General features: G+C 38.7%; 1 protein-coding gene across 14 annotated transcripts in view; it reads right to left on the minus strand.

Moving 5' to 3' along the window:
* Positions 1-23,199, minus strand: part of abca2 (ATP-binding cassette, sub-family A (ABC1), member 2) — a 239,527-nt gene that overhangs the window by 70,985 nt on the left and 145,343 nt on the right. For all 14 annotated transcript variants that reach the window (XR_006377943.1, XR_006377941.1, XR_006377942.1 and 11 more), the window contains 2 exons: positions 18,936-19,261; positions 15,684-15,897 (listed from right to left, as the gene is read on the minus strand). Coding sequence is in view for 11 of the 14 variants with exons in the window: in XM_044195602.1 (XP_044051537.1) it covers positions 15,684-15,897; positions 18,936-19,261 (540 nt within the window). In the remaining 3 variants the exon portion in view is untranslated. The remainder of the gene's footprint in view (positions 1-15,683; positions 15,898-18,935; positions 19,262-23,199) is intronic.

Raw genomic sequence — 23,199 nt, forward strand, 5'->3', positions numbered from 1 at the left:
TCAGGTTAGTGGAAAACTGAGGCATGTCTTGTACAGACTACCATAGTGACAATATCACCATCACACAAATTTGTAATCCTACTTGTGTGTTCATTTTTCTCCTAAACAAAATACGTGGATATATATCAAATCAAAATTTCTATATTCTCAAATTAGCTGAGCTGCACAATTTTTCCACGTACCCCCTGGTAACTGCAGAAATACCCCTTGGGGTACAAGTACCAATGGTTGGGAGTCACTGGCTTAAAGGACCAAAGGTAAAAAATAGCTGAATCATAGCATAAATGCCATTAAAGAGCTGAACATTTTGATATTTGAATGGTTTCTGTAGCTAAATGGATGCATGAGTAGCAGAAATTGAGTTTATTGAAGAGAGAGAGACAGACAGAAAAACAGACAGCGAGTGAGTGACAGACAGAAAGACAGACAGGAAGTGTGAGAGATGGACAGAGACAGACAGAAAGAGAAGAGACAGTCAGACTGAGAGAGACAGAAAGAGGTAGGTGTGTGTGTTAGTGTGTGTGTGTGTGAGAGAGAGAGAGAGAAACTGCACTAATTAGCTCAGTCAATCAGCTGTGACTCCCCTGAGATCCAAGGTTGCCATGGTGATGCTAACTGCTCTGTGTGACTTCTGGCTGAATGAGTTCATTTCATGGACATTTTAGCTGAGGCGCACCTTTGAAATTCCTGCTTCTAGCTCAAAGACCGTAACTCCTATCGCCAAAGTAAAAAATACCGTAAGGAAGAGGTGACCCTTCTGCAGAGGCTGTGTGAAATGTCCCTTTTTCTGCCTCCCTTGTGAAAATTCTGGTCTCAGTTAATATGCAACTCTATATGGCAGTTGGCTGGTACTGCTGTCACTTTGAAGCTGACTGTGGCAACTGTGTGAGTTTGTTTGACTCCATAGTTGTGTGTCTGCGACCGGCACAAATTTTCCTTTGATGTATAAATTATGCATGAAGAGTGACAATTGTGGAAATGAGAGCAAGTTGAAGAGAAGATTTTAAGAAAATTTTACAGATCCTCTGCACTCTGACAATTGAGTCCCTCACTCAAGCTCTCAGCATTCCGCCCAATACGCACTCATTGTAAACTCAGAAAAGGACTGAAAATTAATGTTTTTTTTGGGTGTGAATGCTGAAGGAATAATAACTAGAAAATCTTGCCTGCTAAAAATGAGTGGAAATACTGAAAGCTGAAATGATTTTGAAATCATTTCTGAAAATGCAGACATCACAAATGAATTTGCCTGAACAATCTGAAAACCACATATATTGCACTAGACTGCTCAAAAACCTGGAAGCTGAAACGTAAAACTGGTAAAATTGGGAGTTGGAAAAGTTAAGTTGAAAAGTTGAATAGAAACATAAAAATCCTTAAAAGAACATAACAATTTTTACATTTGAATTGTTTTTGTAGCTGAAAGTATGCAGAAGTATTAGTTGACCTAAAAACATACAGACGAATAATAAATTGCAAAGCATTGCTGAAAATGCAGAAATGTGAAATGAATTGCCAGAACTGCTTAACTGCATTACCTAAATCGTAGAAAAGGTTTCAGTCATAGCGATCTGGACACTGTTTTCAGAATCATGACGTTTCGGCTCCCATCCGGAAGTCATTCTCAATTGTGAAAAAATGGGACGGGAACTAGAAATTTAAGCTACTCTGTGTTACATAAGCCCTGCCCTCAAGAAGGAATCTGCCTGAGTATCTGTTAATAGCTAGTTTCACCTGAAACTGACCTAATAGTTTCCAAGATGGCCCAGTAATCAGGCCTATTGTTTTCTGGCTGCATCTACTTCATCACTGTTAAGTACCTGATTAGCATATGATTGGCGTGACCAAGGTGATAATACACTCTGATAGACTTTGGGCAGATTGAATCTCAGACCACCATTTCTGTTCAAAGAGGGGTTCTCTTTTTTCACAAAAATTGCTTCCTTGACGCCCCGTTCAAACCAACTCTTCTCTCTACTTAGAATCTTCACCTCGCTGTCTTTAAATGTGTGGTTTGTAGCTTTTAGATGCAAATGCACGGCGCTCTGTAATCCTGAGTTAGCGTGTCGTCTGTGCTGATAAAGTCTTTTGTGAAGTGGCTGTTTGGTCTCGCCTATGTACCTTTCTTTGCAGTTTTCCTCACTGCACTGAATGGAGTAGACAACATTGCTCTCTTTCTGTGTGGGTAACTTGTCCTTAGGGTGAACGAGTTTCTGTCTTAAAGTGTTGCCTGGTTTAAAGAAAACAGGAACATCGTGCTGTCTAAAGATCCTTTGTAGTTTTTGAGACAGTCCAGATACATAAGGAATGGAGACACCGTTCCTTCTTGGTTCTGTTACACTTTTGTCCTGTTTTTTGGCTCTTTTAACTTTGTTGATAGCCCAAGTAGGATAACCACAGGCTGACAGTGCATTCTGGACATGCCTTTCCTCTTTCTTCTTACCCTCTGAGCCGGTGGGCACTTCTTGGGCTCTGTGTTGTAATGTCCGGATTACACCCAGCTTGTGCTGTAGTGGATGGTGTGAGTCAAAGAGCAAGTATTGATCCGTATGTGTTGGTTTCCTGTACACTTCTATCTGGAGCTTTCCGTCCTCTCCTCTGAGTGTAGAACAATGAAGAAAGGCCAAGCGGTTCTCTTTGGCATCCTCATGTGTGAACTTGATGTTGGGGTCCACAGTATTGATATGCTCTGAGAACGCTTCCAAGTCTTGTTTCTTGATTTTCACAAAGGTGTCATCCACGTAGCGGTACCAATGACTTGGTGGTGTGCCTGGGAACGAGGATAATGCCTTCTTCTCAAACTGTTCCATGTACAGGTTGGCCACGATGGGAGAGACCGGAGAGCCCATAGCACAGCTGTGAATCTGTAGAAGTGTCCCCGGAATTGGAAGTAGGTTGTGTTGAGACAGATGTCTAATAGCTTGCATATGTGTTCAGTTGTAAGCTTGGTCCTTTGCTGCAAAATGGAGTCCTCCTGCAGTCTTCTCCTCACCGCTGTCACTGCTTCTGAGGTCGGGATGCAAGTGAACAAGAACACAACATCATAAGAAACCATAACGTCATCTGGGTCCAACTGGAGATGTTTCACTTTGTCCACAAATTTCTGTTTGTTTTCCACATGATGTACTGTGTTCCCCACCAACGGAGCCAAGATTGTAGTCAAATGTTTGGCTATGTTGTATGTGATGGAATCTGTGCTGCACATGATGGGTCTGAGTGGAACATTCTCTTTGTGAATTTTGGGAAGGCCATAGATGCAAGGAATGGCTTCCCCAGGGTATAGTCTGTAGTACAGAGGCCTGTCTATCACATCCTCCTTCTCAAGCTTCTGTAGACAGTCTATAACCTTCTTCTTGTAGCCATTGGTTGGATCTCTTTTAAGTTTTTGATATGTGGTTGTGTCTTCAAGAAGGTTGTTGACCTTGGTTTCATAATTGGCTGTGTTCAGAATCACACTGCAGCGACCCTTGTCTGCTGGTAGAATGTTTATGCTGTGATCCTTCTGCAGTGCTGAGAGTGCCCTCCTCTCTTCGGATGTAATGTTGGAAGGAGGCGGTTTGGCACTCTTTAATGTTGCTGTGACACGTAGCCTCAGGTCTGCAGCCTCTGCTTCAGTCATCTTGTTCTTCCTAATGGCTGTTTCTGTGGTTGGATGTAACTGAAAAGTTGAGCCCTTTGGAGAGCACATCTTTTTCCACCTGTGTCAGGATGCGGTCTGATAAGTTTTTGATCCAATTGTTTCTGTTAATACATGTCTCCCTTTGTTCAGTCCCCGATCTCCTGTTGTGCTGGTCCTTTCCTAGATTCTTCTTATTCAAAAGGATGTTAAATTTGCCGCTCCTTGCTCTTCTTATGTTGTGCACCCTGTGCTACCTGTGTAAAATCCATCACTCTCTTGAGGATTTCTTCTGGGACAATGTAACTTCTTCTGCAAAAATTCTATTCTGTTCTTCAAATTGTCTATTCTTAAGTTGTTTTCCCTGATCCTTTCACTAAGCATCTGGGTCTGGTTTCTTCTCCAAATCTTCTCTGCTCTGTGCCCTTTTACTGGTGGTTTAATCTGTAGGCTCTTGGGAATAATCTTGCTCTGCCTGCATCTTAGATTAAAACGGAGATGGTTCCTGTGGTCTGCTAATTTCCTGGCTGGGTACCTATTACCTAAAGAAGCTAAGAGCTGAAATACATTGCTAGAACAGCTGGAGGCTAAACTGTCATGGTGTTAATGGTTTTCACTATGAATTGTTGAAAAAAGCACAATATTTTAAAATTATAAATGGTATAAAAACATTCAAGAGAAGCATAAGTGTCCTTAAAGGGCAAGTTTTAACATTTGAATGGTTTCTGTAGCTTAAAATATGCAGAAGTAGTAGTTGACCAAAAAACACCTGGAAGAGGAATACATTACCTAAAGGAAATACTTTGCCAGAAAAGGTGGATGTTACTGTAATATTGCCAGTTAGAGACAGAGGTAGAGATGAATTGTGAATTAAGCAGTCGAACAAGACACCCTCATAAAAAAACAACAACTGTAGGTCTTATCATTGAAATGACCACACCGACAGCATCCTAAGGCTTTGTGTGGATAAAGTTAAAAAATGTGAGTGCGATTTTAAAAACATTTTCTGTTTTCCTCCAGAAATTTCGACACTCGGGAGCCTATACGGCAGTTGCTTGTCACTCTTGTCACTTGGGAGCTCATCAAGCTAAATGTATAAGTCCATTTGATTCCATAGTTACACGTGTAGAACCAGAACCATGTTCTTCTGCAAAATGATGTATGAAGAGTCAAAATTGTGGGAATAAGAGCAAGTCGAAGAGAATTTTTTAAGATTTCACAGCTGTCCTACACTCTAGTGATGTCACTCACTATAGCTCATTCCGCCCAATACACACCCATTATAAACTCAAAAAAGGACTGAAAAAAGCATCAAACATAAATTGCGATATTGAAAAAACTGTAAAAGATATCAAAAAGCTGAATGCAAGTGTAATAAATGAAAGTCTTGTGACCTGTTTAAAGTTCAAATGACGTCTGTGGCTGAAAGTAATAAATAATAAGTAATAAATATCCTTAAAGAGCTGAACACTTTGATAGTTGAATGGTTTCTATAGCTGAACGTATGCAGAAGGAGTACCCAAAAACCTACGGAAGAAGAATAAAAACTAGAAAAATTGCTGCTGAAAATACGTGGGAATGCTGAAAGTTGAAATGATTTTGCAAAACACTGCTGAAAGTAGTAAAGATTGTGGTAGTAGTAAAGATTGCAGTAGTAGTAGTAAAGACTGTAGTAGTCGTAGTAGTAGTAGTTCTAAAGACTCTAGTAGTAGTACTGGTAGTAACAGTAGTAAAGACTGTTTTAGTAGTAGTGGTATTAGTAGTAAACCTGTAGTAATAGTCTAATAGTCTGAAGTAGTAGTAGCACTAATAGTAGTAGTAGTAATATGTGTGTTTGAATTAGAATCATCAATAAACTGTAGTAGTAGTAGGAGTAGTAGTAGTAGTAAAGGCTGAAGTAGTAGTAGTAGTTGTAAACACTGTAGTAGTAGTATGATGGGGAGTCCTGAACCATCCCTTAGTTATGCTGCTATAGGCCTAGGCTGCCAAGGGGCTTCCCATGATGCACCTTTTTCCTCTCTCCCGCACGATCTGTATGCATTTTTATCCCATTACTGCATTTTACTAACTCGACATCTTCTTTGACAACTGCTACTACAGTTGTTATTGGCTCTGTTACTATTATTGTCATTATTATTCCTATGACTGTCATTCCTATTATAATTAATTTATTAATATTAATATTACCACTACATTATTACTATTTTAAAATTCTAGGTGGTATTTGAAGCTTAAACTGTAGGTCATATCGGCAAAATGACTCACCATCAGCATTGGAAGGCTTTAATGAACATTTAGATCTAAAATTTGTGTGAATAAAGTTAAAAATAACTGAGAAAGTGGCTTCCGGTTATGCCGCCTGCAGAGTAGACGCGTGTGCAACACACTCCCTTTAACTTTTCATCTATGTATTTTCTAACCTCAACATTTTTGTTCTCTTTGGGCAGCTTTTGTTTATTAACAGTTTTTTGTACTACAATCTCTAAAAAAGAAATAGTTTGTTAGTGCAGAAGATGGTGATCCATACTTTGTTTGATATCATATTAATTTCTTTACATAAAGAACAGGTCTTGTTGACAGGGTCTAGTGGCATCAGCATGACAACATCAAGTTCCACACTCTTACATTGTTACTCAACGTAACACATTGATTAATACATTTGATTCTGCATGGCAAAGTTACGTTCTCTATTCCTTCAGTCTCAAGGTTTGACAAGTCCTGGTTTTCACTTGATGAAGACCACAGATCATGAGATGGTCCTTAAAAGGCTGTGAGAAGAAAATATGGGGTACCTGTTTCGGGGGTACGCGTGACCTGTGGTGTACGGAACCGGATGATCGTAAAAGGCCATTATGTTCTTTATTTTTTATTTTTAAAATGTACAAGTATTTTCAAAACACCACTGAACTGCGTGGAAGAATCCGCGGGATGGGGACATTCAAGCAGTGGACCAAGAAAGAGGACATATTTCTCAGGTATGGGTTGTGATAGTCTGTTTTACACACTTGCTTTATACGGCATGTGTCTGCGACGAATATACGCTATTCATGATTCTTTTAAAATAAAATTGATATATTGCTTTTTAAATAACTTGATATATGTTATCTCTAGAGGAACCCCATTTATTTGATGAAATCCCTCAAAGCAGTGCTGGCATATGCTCACGGTTATTAGAGACAAAGAAGAAGTATCCGAATGAAAACCCAAGGAGTAGAGCTCCATATTCTGGATCCAAAAAATGTACACTTGAAATCATTTTAAATAAGATTGTTACTGTTATGTTTTCACAATAAAACCTGTGTAATTGACAATGCGGGTGTGTGTATGTTGTTATATGATCAAAACAGATATCTTATTATTATTATTAGTGTCTCAGATAGACCAAGGGCAAGGCTTATTGAATATCAGAAACCAGAAGATGTGGACCTCGTTGTGATACTCGATTCCCAAGATTTGGGTGAGTGTTTTGTATTCAAATATGTATCATGTAAGTAGACTGTTTTAAACAACATATATGTCTTGTTTTAACAGGCACATAAACATGACAGAAACCAAACACTGCAAAAGAGCTAGTCCGTGTGATAAGACAAAATATTGTGACGATTGTGGTGGTCTGTATGCAATCAGCTACAACAAGAATGCAACAGGGCATAAATGTCAAAAAGGTAAATGTGGTCATTATGGGGATCTGTTAAATTCTGTTAAATTTAGACATACAAAGTCAGTGTATTCAACCAGAAAAACCGACACCGCCCCAGACTAGATTATTCTTTTATGACTTTGAAACGTGAACAAATAACAACAAACACAAAGCTGTTTTTGTCTGTGCAATTGATTTTGAAAACCAAATTTGGTGTCCCTCTTGTGAAAGCTCCGTCGATTTCTTTGTGAAAAAATGTAGGCAGCCAAAGTACAAAAACTACACGTTCATGGCGCACAATGCTTCAAGATTTGATAATGGATCATGTTGGAATACTTCGCTGACCAGGGGATCAACCCGAGACTAATTGTGCGTGGTAGCAAAGTCCTATTAATGCACGACGATGTATACAAACAAAGGTGGCACCTTTGAGCTTTCTTCCAATGTGTTTGTCGAGAGCTCCCGACGCGATGGGTTTCGAAGATGCCAAAAAAGGTTATTTCCCACACCTATTCAACACAGCCGAGAATAATAACAATTAATACATAAACATTTGTTGGAGCCTTTACGACAGCTCATGCAAGACTTATGTTTTATGATTTGATGGACAAGCTAGGGGAGAGATGTATCTATTCTGACACAGACAGTGTTGTTTTTATGGCAAAGGATGGAGATTGGGTCCCAGAGACAGGTCCCTTTTTAGGGGACCTAAATGATGAAATTAATGGAGACACCAGTGCTGATGATTACATTGTGGAATTCGTGTCTGGTGGTCCAAAATGTTATGCTTATCAGACTCTGAACAACAAGAAACAGCTGAAATGCAAAGGGGTCATTCTGAACGCGCACAATGCTGCCGGGGTCACACACGACACCCTAATGAATCTTGTGTACGAGTTTGCGAATTGTGACAAGACACCACAAAATATAGTGACACAATAGTAAGGAATAAAAAAGCATTTGAGCTAAAAAACAAATCAGTTGTTAAAAGGCTTCAAGGGGTGTACACCAAGCGTCGTGTCTTCTCTGATCTGACAACCTTACCCTACGGCTATTAAAAATGGGTGGTAAAGAGCATGTTGATTTTGATTTTAGACTACAGCATCCATTTAGTCTAATTTTATCATGGGCATCAAATAGTTGAAAGACTTATTTTGTAAAAATGTTGATTGAAAACACTGAAAAACTGATCTCAAAAAATATTGAAAAAATTGTACATATTTATTCATGCTGGCAGCCATTGTATGAAGAATTGTTAAAAATAAGAAATGTGAATTTTATTGAAGGTTTGCCTTTGTCTTTGTGATAATGCATTGTTACCTGTAAATAAAAACTATTAGCTGATTATTGATGATTTGATGAATGTGGCTAGTAATAATGTTGAAGTGCAAAATGTATTTACAAAGTATGTGCATCATAGAAACTTGAGTTGTTTATATTTGGTACAAATTAGTTTTTTCAAGGTAAAGCCAGCAGGACAATTAATCTAAACATAAATCTTGTTTTGTTTAAAAACCCCTGCGACAAATACCAAGTCATGCTAATGGCAAGGCAGATGCTTCCTGGGCAATGTAAATTTTTTATGAAGTGTTTTGATGACACAACAAGTGTTCCTTACGGGTATCTTTTGATTGATTATAAAGCCAAGACACCTGATCATCTCCGGCTCAGAACTGATATGCTTTCTGACCTGCTTGTTGTGTATGTGTCTAAGAAGAAATAAAAGCATGTCAGAAAGTATCAGAAGAAACTTGTCTTCATTGAAAATTTTGCATGGAGTATCTCCTCAGAGAAAGAATATCATTAAATCGGCAAGCCCAGACATTATAACGTTATGCGAGATAGCATACAGTGTTTTAAAGGGAAAGGTACCTTTAAACAAATCACAGTATCAACAATTAAAAAAGAAGAAGGCGGGGATTAGACTAATTGCTAATAAAAAGGTGTGTGTCAAAGAAAAAAAAAAGAAGTTGATTAACCAGTTTGGAGGACTTCTCTTGCCTCTCCTGAGTATTGCTGTGCCCTTTATATTGAGTCTTATTGCTTCAAGACAGAATTAAAAGACCATGGAGTATGCTCAAAAAATGTTTCTAGTGCCTCAACATCAACTTGATCTTTTACGAAGACAACCTGCACAAGTCTATTCGAGAGACCTAAGAAAATTAATTGGATCATGCTTTTAAAGGCATTTTGGATCAGAAAACTGAAGATACTCATGAACAGGATCAGAATACGCTAACTTTGTCTATCCCAGTCGAGGAGGATGTTCGTGGTTCAGAACAGGCTAACATGGCAGCTCAAGAAAGAAAAGACATTCCAAAAAACAGCAAGAATAAGGCACAATATATTTTGGACAAAATGTCATCCTCAAAGAACATTACTTCATGGACTGAACAAGGAGAATTTGTATTTAATGGGAATATTATGAAAGGCTTGCATGTGTATGATTTGATAAGAAGTGTGACTGCTGCTCACAATGTGTCTGACAGTCATCGGCCTACAGGATGGAACGAATACTTACAATCATTGGTTATGTTGAATGTACCTATATCAGTTGTACCAAATCATCAAGTCAAAACAAAAATCGAAGAGTTTAAGAGAACGACGTCTGACACCCCTACTCCTCTTATTAGCAGAAGGAAACAGCTAACAGAAATTGAAACAAGCCCTTTGTTGTCTCCTGAAACACGTGTAACTGATTGGATACATTTTTATTGTATATCTTTGATTGTTTTTGAATAAAAGACAAAGAAGTAGACATTTATTGTTGTAGAGTTGTTTATTTAAATCCACAAAGTAATAGCAAAACTTATTGTCCATATATGTCTACATTTTATTTAACATATTTTTCGATAATTATGCGGTATATAATGTTACTTTACACATTTAAAAGAATCCTGATTGTACACATTGGACGCATTTAAAAAAAAGTTGTTTTTAATACATGGAATTGAGGGACATTTTTTTCACAAATTTACAAACCATCAAATCATTTAACACAAAACATTAGTATATTTCATCATCAGATCATCCCTTATTCATATCATAATGAAAAAAAATACAATGTTGACCACACACAGCAGAACACACATCTTGTACCTGTTTTACAGAATGTTGCATAGACCCGCAATTTCTATAAAGGAAGCCAGAAAATGATTCTGGAAAATGTGAGTATGTAGGCGGGTTCCCAAAACTGTCAAAGAATAATCCCATACCCGGCTTATTGATATAAATAGCGATCCAATGTTGGCCGCTCAAGTAAGAAGGATCCGTATTTATCACAAGCATGACAGGTCTCTTTTTAATAATTGATTTAGGAAGTTGATCGCTGGCAAATACCCCTAAAAAGACACTTTGTTTCACCAACTTATCAAGAATCTCAGACAATTCTATTGTATTCTTATTACAATTATTTTAAATTAGAAAAAGTCAATGAGAATTTGATGCCTTGCCGATATCTCAATTATAGAATCAAATGTAGCATAGACAACTGCATTTATTGTTTGCTGAAAAGGATTTTTAAACCGAGCCTCCAATCTGACATTCCCGTTTTTTATGAGAGACATGTGATCTCCGTAGCCTTCGTCAGGGGCCAAGTTAAAGCAAAACAAACTATATCCTCTACAAAATTCATCACGGGTAATGGATACAGCGTTGTTTTTAAGATACTTTCCAGTTGTTGAATATAACTGGTGATATTCTCTAATGGCATTACTCCTCACAAAATTAGTGGTATTGCTGTCCATCAACATATAAACATAAAAACTCTATATCATAATGATTGTAAATGGATTACATGCATAACTACTTGTGAAGGCTTCATGATCTACAAATCCTATGACAATAAATTTATTTACTCTGTCAATAGGATATGTCGCATTATTGTGCATTAGAGCCTTGTCATGAGCTAGTTTCACAGCAGGAGATATTGTGACCTTCTTTACAAAGAGGCTTGCAGATAGAATATTGACTCGAAAGTCATCTACAGTGTTGCGCATTAAACAAAATTCGTTTTTAGCTCTTATAAATTTTATCTTAATATCAACACCATCAACAATATCATTAACATGTCCTGAAAAAACAAATCAGAATGTAAAGGTGCAATTAACTCTACCACGCGGCCTCCTTCTGTATACCCCATTCTCTTAACAAGACCTTCGTTATCTCCTCCACCTGTCACATCCTCCATATGTCCTGCAGTATCCATGCAGAATAATCCAGATCCAAACTGTGTCTGCAGAGTATCCTTCCCATAATTTAAAAGACATTCTATAATACATCGATAAGGATAGGTGTTTTATGACTGTGTTATAAGCCTATCCCCCAGCGAAATGTCCACTTGTGAAAATATTGTACAACCCGGGTAGTTGATAAATCCCACTTCATCTCCTTGTACCAGATTTCCCCCGTTAGCTTTGGTGATCTTGACACGTGTATATAGAAAAGTGTTGGTCAGATCCAGATAGTCCGCGGTGCTTGCAGGGACAAAAAATTCTATTGCCGCAGAGTCCGAAATGGCTGCTAGAGGGGGGATTTCGATACTTGTTTGTGTCAAAGGTACCATAAATAGATCTAATTCCGATTTAATACATTCTTTTGACATATCATGTACCAAAGCCATTCCTGCTAGAATATATATCTTGTCTTACACTGTTTTGCTGAGTTGCTTCTCCTTGCTTGTGTATTTTTTCTTGTCTTAGTATCAGTCTTCTTATTTAATATTCGGTGACGCCTCTTTGGTTGGGAACTTCCCCTTTGTGCAGGAGGACGTTTTATTGGTTGATGTGATATTGCCATTATTCCTGACCCCTATTACTGTTTGTTACTATGATGCATAACGTTGGTGATAACATCAGAAACAATGTTTTTGGCTGCTGTCTTTAAATGCGGTGCTGCGACAGTAAATCCTTTCTTGAGCAGGGTAAATGCAAGTCTAAACAAGCCACGAAAAACACCCCCAAGACCTGCCCCATATTGAGAACCAAGACCGCTGTATCCTGGTAAATCACCACCAGCTTGTGCTGTATAGTATGCAATGTATTTGTCCATATTGTGCATATATGGTTGATACATGGTCACTTGTATGATGTTTTGCGGGTCAGAAGTGTAGTTTTATTATTACTTTTCCATACATAAAAGGTATATGTTGATTCTGATATTGAGAGATATTTTGATGCTAAGGTAGTGTAGTCTGTCGTACGTCCTTGTAATCATATCATTGTTCGGTCCTTCAATATGTACAATTCTTAAAAAGAGGTACATAACTGTGTCCTACAGTTTGATATTCTATAATATTAGAATAGATGAAAATGTTGTACATCCCAACATTAATATCGGCAGGATGTGGTGCGATATACACATCGGGTGATATATGATCCTTGTCGATTACCGTGTCCTCAGGGGTCAGGGGACTTCTACAGGTATAAATCCCAACATTTCAGCAAGCTTTCCTATAAAAAAGAATTCCAGGTCTCTTAATGGTAAAACAGACACTCTGTTTGTGATGGTAGGACTTTGACTAGGCCACTCCAAAGTCTTCATTTTGTTCTTCTTCACCCATTCAGAGGTGGACTTGCTGGTGTGTTTTGGATTATTGTCCTGCTGCAGAGCCCAAGTTCGCTTCAGCTTGAGGTCACAAACAGATGACCGGACAATCTCCTTCAGGAGTTTTTGGTAGGTTTTTATCACAGCAAGTCTTCCAGGTCCTGAAGCAGCAAAACAGCCACAGACCATCACACAACCTCCACTATATTTTACTGCAGTTCTTTGGATGTTGTTGTGGGGTCTCTGAATGGCTGAAGAAGAACAAAATGAAGACTTTGGAGTGGCAAAGTGGAGATAAGTTGAGCAAACTGTTTGCGAATGTTTATTCAACATCTGCTGCATAATAGCCGAACCTTATATGGATTCAGATGTGAATTTGATACAGCATTCTAGTGAGGCTGACAGACGAAGACGAAGAACAAAAAGAAGACTTTGGAGTGGCCTAGTCAAAGTCCTGACCTGAATCCTATTGAGATGGTGTTGCATGACCTTAAAAAGGCAGTTCATGCTCGAAAACCCTCCAATGTGGCTGAATTACAACAATTCTGCAAAGATGAGTGGGCCAAAATTCCTCCACAGCGCTGTAAAAGACTCATTGCAAGTTATCGCAAACGCTTGATTGCAGTTGTTGCTGCTAAGGGTGGCCCAACCAGTTATTAGGTTTAGGGGGCAATCAATATTTCACACAGGGCCATGTAGGTTTGGATTTTGTTTTCTCTTAACAGCCTTCATTTAAAAACTGCATTTTGTATTTACTTGTGTTATCTTTGACTAATTTTTAAAATTTGTTTGATGATCTGAAACATTTAAGTGTGACAAAAATGCAAAAAAATAAGAAATCAGGAAGGGGGCAAACACTTTTGCACACCACTGTATATCAGACAATTCTTCAGGATAATGTGAGGATGTCTGTACGTCAGCTGAAAGTGTGTAGAAGGTGGGTGATGCAACAGGACAACGACCAAAAACACCGGAGCAAGTCCACAACAGAATGGCTTCAGAAAAACAAAATCCGCCTTTTGGAGTCAAACAAGTATCCCGATACCCTAAAATCTTCCACATTCCATTCATACTGTGGAACCCATGCCTTTTGATCCAGAAAATCATTCAGGTTTTTAGGGGTGGACCTTTTCTTTCTAGGAGCCATAAGCAGATCAGCATCGGCAAGATTTATGCGTTGCTTTGGTGTCAAGACCCCTGTATGATTACCTGTATTCTCCATGGCCATGATGTTGACAGAATCAGTGCAAAATGGAAAAGATGTGTGGCAAATCAGACGCTCAATGGAGATACAGCCGTCGTTCAGAAACAGAGCAAAAATCTGTCCAAATTTAGCAACTGTGGGCCCCACTCACTGTTTAGTATATTCTTTGTCCCCCACAACGACACTATATAGCGGCACCATGTCAAAAGCCACTCCCAAAATACTTTTATTTTAACAACATCCGTGCCCCATATTAGGGGTCAACAAATGGTCTTGGGGAGGGGTGTGAAACGAAGGTGTGACCAGACATGTCCGCATCCCCCATCACTCAAGGATGCTTGTGCACCATAGATCATACACGTGCACGTTATGGTCACCGGGGGGTACTGCACGTACACGTGAAGGTCATGTGCACCCCCGAAAATGGTCCCCCTTCTATACTACTGCTGTGTTATTTTGTTCATGCTTCGTGAGTCTTTGCAGGCCGCCGTAAATCGAGAAATTGTAATTCAATCTTCCATTAGTGACCTGAGACCGGCAAAGGTCATGAGACAGAGGAGGTTGCTGGGGAAGGCTTCTCAGTCTCTGTTCTCACGGATGGTCATATTCAGTGGCTGTCATCTTATGTGTGGTCCAATGCACACCAGCCACGGCTGTATTTGTTTGTTTGTGTATGTGGGATTTGCCCATATGGTAAATGGACTGTATTTGTATAACACCTTTCTAGTCTTCTGACAACTCAAAGCACTTCACACTACATATCACATTCACACACTGATGGCAGGTGCCAACTGCTCATCAGAACAAAGAAACTAACTCACACACACTCATACACCAATGGCACAGCCTTCAGGAGCAATTTGGGGTTCAGTGTCTTGCCCAAGGACACTTCAACATGTGGGCTGGTGGAAGCTGGGATCGAACCGCTGACCTTCCAATTGGTAGACGTTTTCTGTTTTATCCAGTCTCAGTTTAATAAATATGAGAGGATGCTGAACTGAATGCACATTTATGTGCCAAGTAGCCAACATTGCACGGACTGGTACCGGGTTGTGACCCGGTCGTTGAGAATCAGTGTTTTAGATGACTAAACTTACAGTTGAATAAACAGATGTAGTGAAGTAAAACGAAATGTAAGTTTGTCTTGTATGAATGTAGTATTTACTGTAGTGTAAAATCTGACTCTGGACCTCACCATATATATATTTATAGTAATACAACATAAATCTTCCTCTACATTATTTCAAATATTGACTTTTGTATAAATTGCATGTTTTTTTCTCATAGCTATTTGTATAATCTTGGGGAAATTATCACTGCAGACACTGTTTTGAGGAGAATCAGTTTCTGTTTGACAGCATTATTTGATAATGACCTTTTAAAATGCAACAATGCTGTTAAAGATTTTGAGGCCAAATTTAGCATTTTGTCTTACTAGATGTGTACAACTGGAAATATATAATACTGTAAAAGCATGTTAATATTCTTCAAAGTAAGGTTATGAAAAATGTATCATTTTGGTATTTAAAATGATACTAAACCTCAGTAATCATATTGACACCAATATCAAAAAATGTGAAATGATACCCAGCCCTAGTATGTACTGTGAAACTCAAGTTGTCAGTATTTCTCTATTCAAATAGTTCTTATTTTAAGAAACGCTCCCATAGCAGTCCTACCTGTGCAGGCGCAGTCTGTCTGATGTGAAGAGCAGATACTCAGAGACGTTTCGGCCTGTGATGTCCACCAAGATGTCACCTGTCACCACCTTCATGAGAGGGGGCCGTCCTCCTACCCCACTGGGACAGGAGAAGCCTGTCCCCTGCATGGAGCAAGTACAACGCACCGGCTCATGGATGGACAGGGGGAGGGGGGGCGGAGATGTCACAGGCTCTGAGCAAACATAAAAGAGGTGTCTTTAGGTCAATAGACCTTTTTCACAACAGACATTTTCACTTGGAAAAGTGGAACTAATAACATTAACAATGGCTCAGTTCCATTAAGTGTCCCAGTAAGCTATTCCAGTGAGCCAGCACACACAAAACCAGGATATTCCCTTCATTCATGCTTCACCATGAGTATCAGAATCAGAATAAGAAATACTTTATTGATCCCCGTAGGGAAACTCTTACAGTAGCTCGCCTTTACGTCAGTGCACACAGGAGAAAGTACTAGCAAACAATATGATACACTATAAAACACTATAAAAACAGGTCAGAAAATAAATTAAGTATGAGGTCAGTAAAGTATAAGATAAACTAAGTGTCAAGTACCAAGTGGGTTTACCGGTTGATGATGATAGTACGATGTAACAAATAAGTAATAAGCAGAGGTGCATGTACTGTCGAGAGTAATAGAGGTATATAATATCAATAACAATAAATAAGAAAAACTAACATGGGAAAACTAATATTGCATAGGAGTAGTACACAGAATATTGCACAATTATTCAATTATGGCAGAGATGTAATGATCAGTGTCCAGTTTAGTGACCTAGGGTCATACAGACTAACCCTTAGAGGGAGGAGTTAAAGAGTTTGATTGAGTTTGATTTGAGTATCTATTTGAATAAAACCTGGGGGACTTTCAAATTTGGCATTACATTTAGTGCTTGGATGTCTCAGTTTTCTGCAGCAAATCATAACAGATTGTCTTTGGTCTTGTGCCAAAGTTATTTATCAAATTCTCATATATCTTTCTTTTTTAAATAGAATTTTTCTTACAGAAGGCTGAACTGAAAAACTGTCAAGGAGCAACAGTGTACAAAACAAAACCCCCCAGTCCCCCCATCCACCCCTAACCAATGTCCATTTCCTTCTTATCGACCCCATACCTCCACCAGGCTGTAGTCTGGCATCGTCAGACCCACTCAGTTCATTTTCGATTTCCAATGGGCATTATCAATGGGTGCAGACCAAACTGCCTCTGGACACAGTTTGATAGACCTACAATTAATCAGAGCAACGAAACGTCTGACGTAGCACTGAGCGACACATGCAGGTTGGGGCAGTGCTTGGTCTGTTTTCAAGCGACAAAAAAATGGCAGCCTGGTCACAAACTTTCTCAAATTACAGCTAAACAGTACAGTAAAATGTGTTAGGCAATGCAGTAACAGATATAATAAATAATTCATATTTGATCAGCACTGCCTAGTTTGACAGTTTGATCTGAGTTTCATGAGCTGGGTGTGTTGTGCTGGACGGACCTGCAAAGGGGACAAAGGTCCAGACCTACAACCAATGAGAACAAAATGGCACGTTAGCCAAAAGGGAAGCGAAGGCGAGGCCTTTACGTTTTGTGGTGGAGACATGTAGACCTTCAGGTGGGACACTTGTATTTACATCATATTTGCACTGATGGTCTACAGGTAGTGCCCCTACACTCCAAAGCAACCAGATTGTCAAAATATGGTTCTATTGTGAATCAGCAGCCTTTTATATAAGGCCTTATTATAGGTGAAAATATAAAACGGTTTATCAAACATATCAAACTGTTTTTCTGAGAAATGCCAGTCATTCTTTGGAGGGGGGGGGGTCTTGTTTGTTTTCTTTCAGGCTGCTTCCATTGGTGGCTGCAGCGGCAGAATATTGACGGGGGCGAAATTGAGAAACTGCTGTTGGTGACGATGTCTGGAGTGGTGTAGGTGGGAAGAATCTTATTGTCATTTTTGTCATAGTTTTGGGGTTTTGGCCTGTTTCCCGTTTTATTTTGAAGTGTTCTCCTCTCCTTGTGTGTCTTGTTTTACTTCCTGTCTGTTTACTTTCCCCTCCCTTTTGATTGTTTGCCCCACCCTAATTAATTGCACCTGTGTCTCATTGTCTCCCCTACCTAAATGTATTTAGTCAGAGTTTTTCCTTTGTTCAGAATCAGAATCAGAATCAGAAATACTTTATTGATCCCCGTAGGGAAACTCTTTGTTCCAGTAGCTCTTCTTTACGTCAGTGCACACAGGAGAAAACGATATTATACACTATAAACAGGTCAGAAATAAATTAAGTAACATGTTGGTATAAGTATAAGATAAACTAAGTGTCGAGTACCAAGTGGGTTTACTGGTAGATGGTGAAGTACAGTATAAATACAATGTCACTAATTGTGTAATAAATAATAGTAAAAGCGGAGGTGCATGTACTGTCGAGAGTAATTGAGGTATATCCGTAACAGTAATAAGAAAAACTAACAAGGAAAACTAATATTGCACTTGAGTAGTAAACAGAATATTGCACAATTATTATTAAGATGTAATGCTCAATGTCCAGTTTAGTGACCTAGGGTCAAACAGACTAATCCTTAGAGGGAGGAGTTAAATAGTTTGATGGCCACAGGCAGGAATGACTTCCTGTGGCGCTCTGTGGTGCTCTTTGGTGGGATGAGTCTTCCGCTGAAGGTGCTCCTTTGTTTAGCCAGCACGTCATGGAGCGGGTGGGAGACACTGTCCAAGATGGCGTGTAGTTTGGCCAGCAAAACTACACGCCATCTTGGACAGTGTCTCCCACCCGTGTTCCGTGTCAGTTCGTACTGTTGTAAAGGGACTGTACTTATATAGCGCCTTTCTAGTTTTTCTGACTACTCAAAGTGCTTCAATTACATATCACATTCACCCCATTCATACACTGATGGCAGGTACCAACCAAAACTTTGTTTTGTGTGTTTATTGTTTGTATATCTGTTATGAAATTGATAAAATATATTGAGACATTACCAGAACACTTAAGTCTGATTTCAGGTTGATATATCTCTGTAAGATATATTTGAAACTACACATATTTAATTCAATTTTATTTATATAGCGCCAATTCATAACAGAAGTTATCTCATTGCACTTTTCATATAGAGGAGGTCTAGACCGTACTCTTTATAATATTATTTGTAATGTGTGCAAGTGGGTTGCACATATAAAAGTGGTCACCAACATTATGGGATAGACTTACCATGGACTGTGGTTGGAGGGGCGACTGTGAAGTTCCACAGTCCGTCCTCGAAGCGAGGGTCTGGGTCATCTGAAGATGCCGGTGAAGGAGGTGGAGGTACAAAGTTTGAGAGGGGGACCCCCTGGGTGAAGGAGTCCAGACACATGGAGTCAAAGTAGCGGGCAGCCAGGGTCTTGGAGTTGTTGGCGCTGGGGTTGAGGGTCTGGGCCAGCTGGTCCAGGGTGCTGTTAAAAGGGGTTTTGAGGACGCAGGTAGCACCCACACCCGAGGGCAGACTGAGGGTGCTGATTATCTTCTGTGGGCTGGCGTCTGGTGACAGCTTACTCCTGAGAGGGGAGGCCAAAGAAGAAGAGATCTATTCCAAAATGTAATTTGTCATTTGTAATTTGTTAACAAAACCACTGCTGTGTACTATGATTTTATGTTATTTCAGTGTTTAAGGCCCTGTACATCCTCACAGTTGTTTTCAGTTACAGTGTTGGGGCGAGTTAGACCTCTGCTCAGGCCATCTTGTACAAAAAAGTTGGGTGGTCTCTGAGAGACGTGATAGGCACTTGTATTTGTTTATTTACAAGGCTCTTATTGGGAAGTTGCCATCTTACATCTCTTCTATGCTAGTTTGATCCTCTGGACTATATCAAACACAGTCTAATGACTGGCTTCCTCTGCAAGTTCCTCGAGTTTGTACAGAGCTTGGAAGATCTGCTTGTAGTTTCTATGCGCCGTCTACCTGGAACTCAACAAAGCACCCTAAAAATTAATACTTTGGTACCCCTTGGTGAATTTAAATCCATGATCAAAAACCATTCAGCTTTTGTTTGTACCTGTTTTACTTGAATTGTTTTTGTATCTGTATCTTTTATGTACTATATTTACATACTTGTTCTAATTAACTGTTTTAATTATTTTAATAATATTTTTTCTGTATCTTTTATTCTTTGTATCTTTTAAATCAATTCTCAACATAATTGTAAATGTGGGCCATCCCTCAATGATGTTTCGAGTTTAAATAAAGGTAATAATAAACTGTCCAGAAGCAGATGTCTTTTGTAAAAAAATATGTTAAATGTGTTTTGTATAAAGCCAATATAGCATTTATGTATATAACATCCTGTCTGCTAGGGGTTTGTACAGTCAAACTATTTTTTTCTGCCAATGAATATACAGAATTACAGCATAATTATGAAGACCTTTGATTTTTAAAAGTATAATTTGTAAAAACCAAATAACTGAAGTATCTTATTTGCATATGTAGTCAGACTTTGAAGAAGCACCACAGACACCTGCTTAGTTTTGTTATAGATATATGCCTCTTGAGCTTTGTTAACCTTGATTTGGACAGTCTCTCCTTTAAGGAGCCCACAAAGGGTCATATAGTAATGGTAAAATAAATATCAATGTGAAAATCTACATGAATGGATTGATAAATCAAGCAAATGGATACATACTTTTTTTACTTACAGTTTATACTACGAATAAGACATCTGACCTTTGGAGTAAAAGGGTGGGGATTTAGATAGTGTTAAGGTAATGTCATCTGCTATTTATGCCAACTAAATGAAAGCACGGATTAGTAACTGGTGTCGGGAAATTACTATAACATGTTTCCTCTCCTGTGTGCTGCACATAAGAGTCGCAATCAGCCAATCAGAGCTGTGAATGTTGGACACTGTGCAAATCCTATTTGATTGTTGTTGATTAGACGGTGTAGTCCCTCATTCGTCCAGGAGTGTTCTATCATAGAAAAGGTTTCAGTCGTAGTCATCTGGACACTGTTTTCAGAATCAAGACGTTTCGGCTCCCATCCGGAAGTCATTCTCAATTGTGAAAAAATGGAACGGGAACTCAGAAATTTAAGACACTCTATGTTACATAAGCCCTGCCCTCAGGAAGGAGTCTACCTGAGTATCTGTTGATTAGCTAGTTTCACCTGAAACTGACCTAATTGTTTCCATGATGGCCCAGTAGTTGTTGTTGATTGTTAATGCATTTGTTTTGATATGTTAAAGGATAGGTTCACACTTTTCAAGTCTGTTAAAACAATACTCACGTGCCCCTTATGTACATTGGAACCACTGTTGGTTCCTACTGTCTGTGTAAAAATGCATTCCAAGGGCCAGTATGGACAGGATGAACAATTAAAGCAACCAACAGTGCTTCCAATGTACACATGGGCATGTGAGTATTGTTTTAATACTATATTGTATGTATACTGGGGCCTCCTCTGTTTAACATCTACGTGCTACCACTGGCTCAGATTATGGAAAACAACAAAATATGTTATAGAATCAGAATCAGAAATACTTAATATTGATATTGTTACAGCTGCTCACTATCACGTCAATGCACACAGGAATAGAATTACTAAGCAAATCAAAATATAATACACTATAATACAGGTAAGATAAAATAAGTACAAAGTGGATATAAGTATAAAAGCTAAATAAGTGTAAGTACAAAAGTGGATTTAGAGGTTGATAGGTTGATAAGTGTGGACGGTATAATAATACAATGTAATAATATAAGTAATAAGTAATAGTGCAATGATGAGTACTGCATAACTACCATAGTTATGCAGACAACACACAAATTTACATAACAATGAGCGGAGGGGACAATGGTCCAATACAAGCGCTGAGTGCATTGAACAAATCAACGATTGGATGTGCCAGAATTTTCTTCAGTTAAACAAAGATAAAACTGAAGTCATTGTTTTTAGAGCCAAGGAGGAACAATTAAAAGTCAGCACACAGCTTCAATCAGTAATGTTAAAAACCACAAAGTTCAGTCCAGTTCTGAGGTCTTTACACTGGCTTCCTGTCTGTCAAAGAATTGATTTCAAAATACTACTGTTGGTTTATAAAGCACTTAATGGTTTAGGGCCAAAGTACATTTCTGATCTTCTGCTACGTTATGAACCATCCAGACCTCTCAGGTCGTCTGGGACAGGTCTGCTTCATAAAGTCCCCAGAGTCAAAACTAAACATGGAGAAGCAGCATTCAGTTTTTATGCACCATATATCTGGAACAAACTCCCAGAAAACTGCAGGTCTGCTGCAACTCTCAGTTCTTTTAAATCAAGGCTAAAGACTTTTTTGTATGCTGCTGCCTTTTATTAAATCAAATGATTAATTTCTTACACTGCACTGTAACATTTATTCTCCTGTTTTATCTTGTTTTTATTTTCTATTTAACTCTTTAAGTGTGTTTTTAATTGTCTTTTTATATTGCCCTATGATGCTTTTATGTATTATGTAAAGCAATTTGAATTGCCATGTTGTTGAAATGGGTTATACAAATAAAATTGCCTTGCCTTAAGACAGACTTAAAAAATGTGAATCTATTCTTTAAATTGTGCTATAACAATCAAAGAGGAATTGTACAATGTGTTGTAAGAGCAACACAGCTACTTTAAGGAATAGCTCAGTGTGTAGTGTGTGCGTAGCAGGGAGTGATAGTGTGCCAGCCCTCAGAGCAAGCAGGTGCTGGCAACTGGAACAGAGTAAAATTTCATTTACATTTTTCACTAAATAAATCAAGACCCAGGCCAAGTTCCCATGTCTTGCTTGCCAACTGCTGAGTAAAGTGAAGGGGGTTAACCCTGAAATCTCCTGTGTGCTTCCCGAGCACCGCCTGGAAACTGAAGCAGGAAGGGTTAAAAAATGGCCAGTCTGTGCTTTCAGTTAGCGGGTATGACATAATTAGATTATAATTATAATTAGAAATTGCATTATATTTCTAAAAAAAAACTGTGTTAGTTATTCCCTGCTTTTGTTCTGAATGCCAGACACATATTCTGGAAGCCTTCCTCCAAAATCTTCACTTACCCACATACTCAGTTTAGCCATCTGGTTGGTTGGTCCACCACTTATTTGTCCAATACTTTGGTTTATGACCAAATACCTGCAAAACTACTGACATTCCCATCAGCGTCAAGTGTACTACTGATTATTAGCAAATGTTAAACTAACATTTAACATGCTAAACTAAGATAATGAACAGGGTAAATATTATACCTGCTGAGCATCAGCATGTTAGCATTGTCAGTGTGAGCAGACCATGTTGACAGTCATACATTCCTTCTTCCTTCATTTTGAAGCTGTCAGGATTGGAGATCTTAAAACCAACTTGTCTGTTGACATTTTGCAAAGACTTTTCTCCAAGGGCAAAAAACCAATCGTTTGAGTCATTCTTTTCTACATTCATCCTTATCTAGAAAAATAGTACTAAAAGACATTGTACTGCATAGAAATGTAACCATAAA

The sequence above is a fragment of the Siniperca chuatsi genome, linkage group LG5, assembly GCF_020085105.1.
Source record: "Siniperca chuatsi isolate FFG_IHB_CAS linkage group LG5, ASM2008510v1, whole genome shotgun sequence".
NCBI classification, from domain to species: domain Eukaryota; kingdom Metazoa; phylum Chordata; class Actinopteri; order Centrarchiformes; family Sinipercidae; genus Siniperca; species Siniperca chuatsi.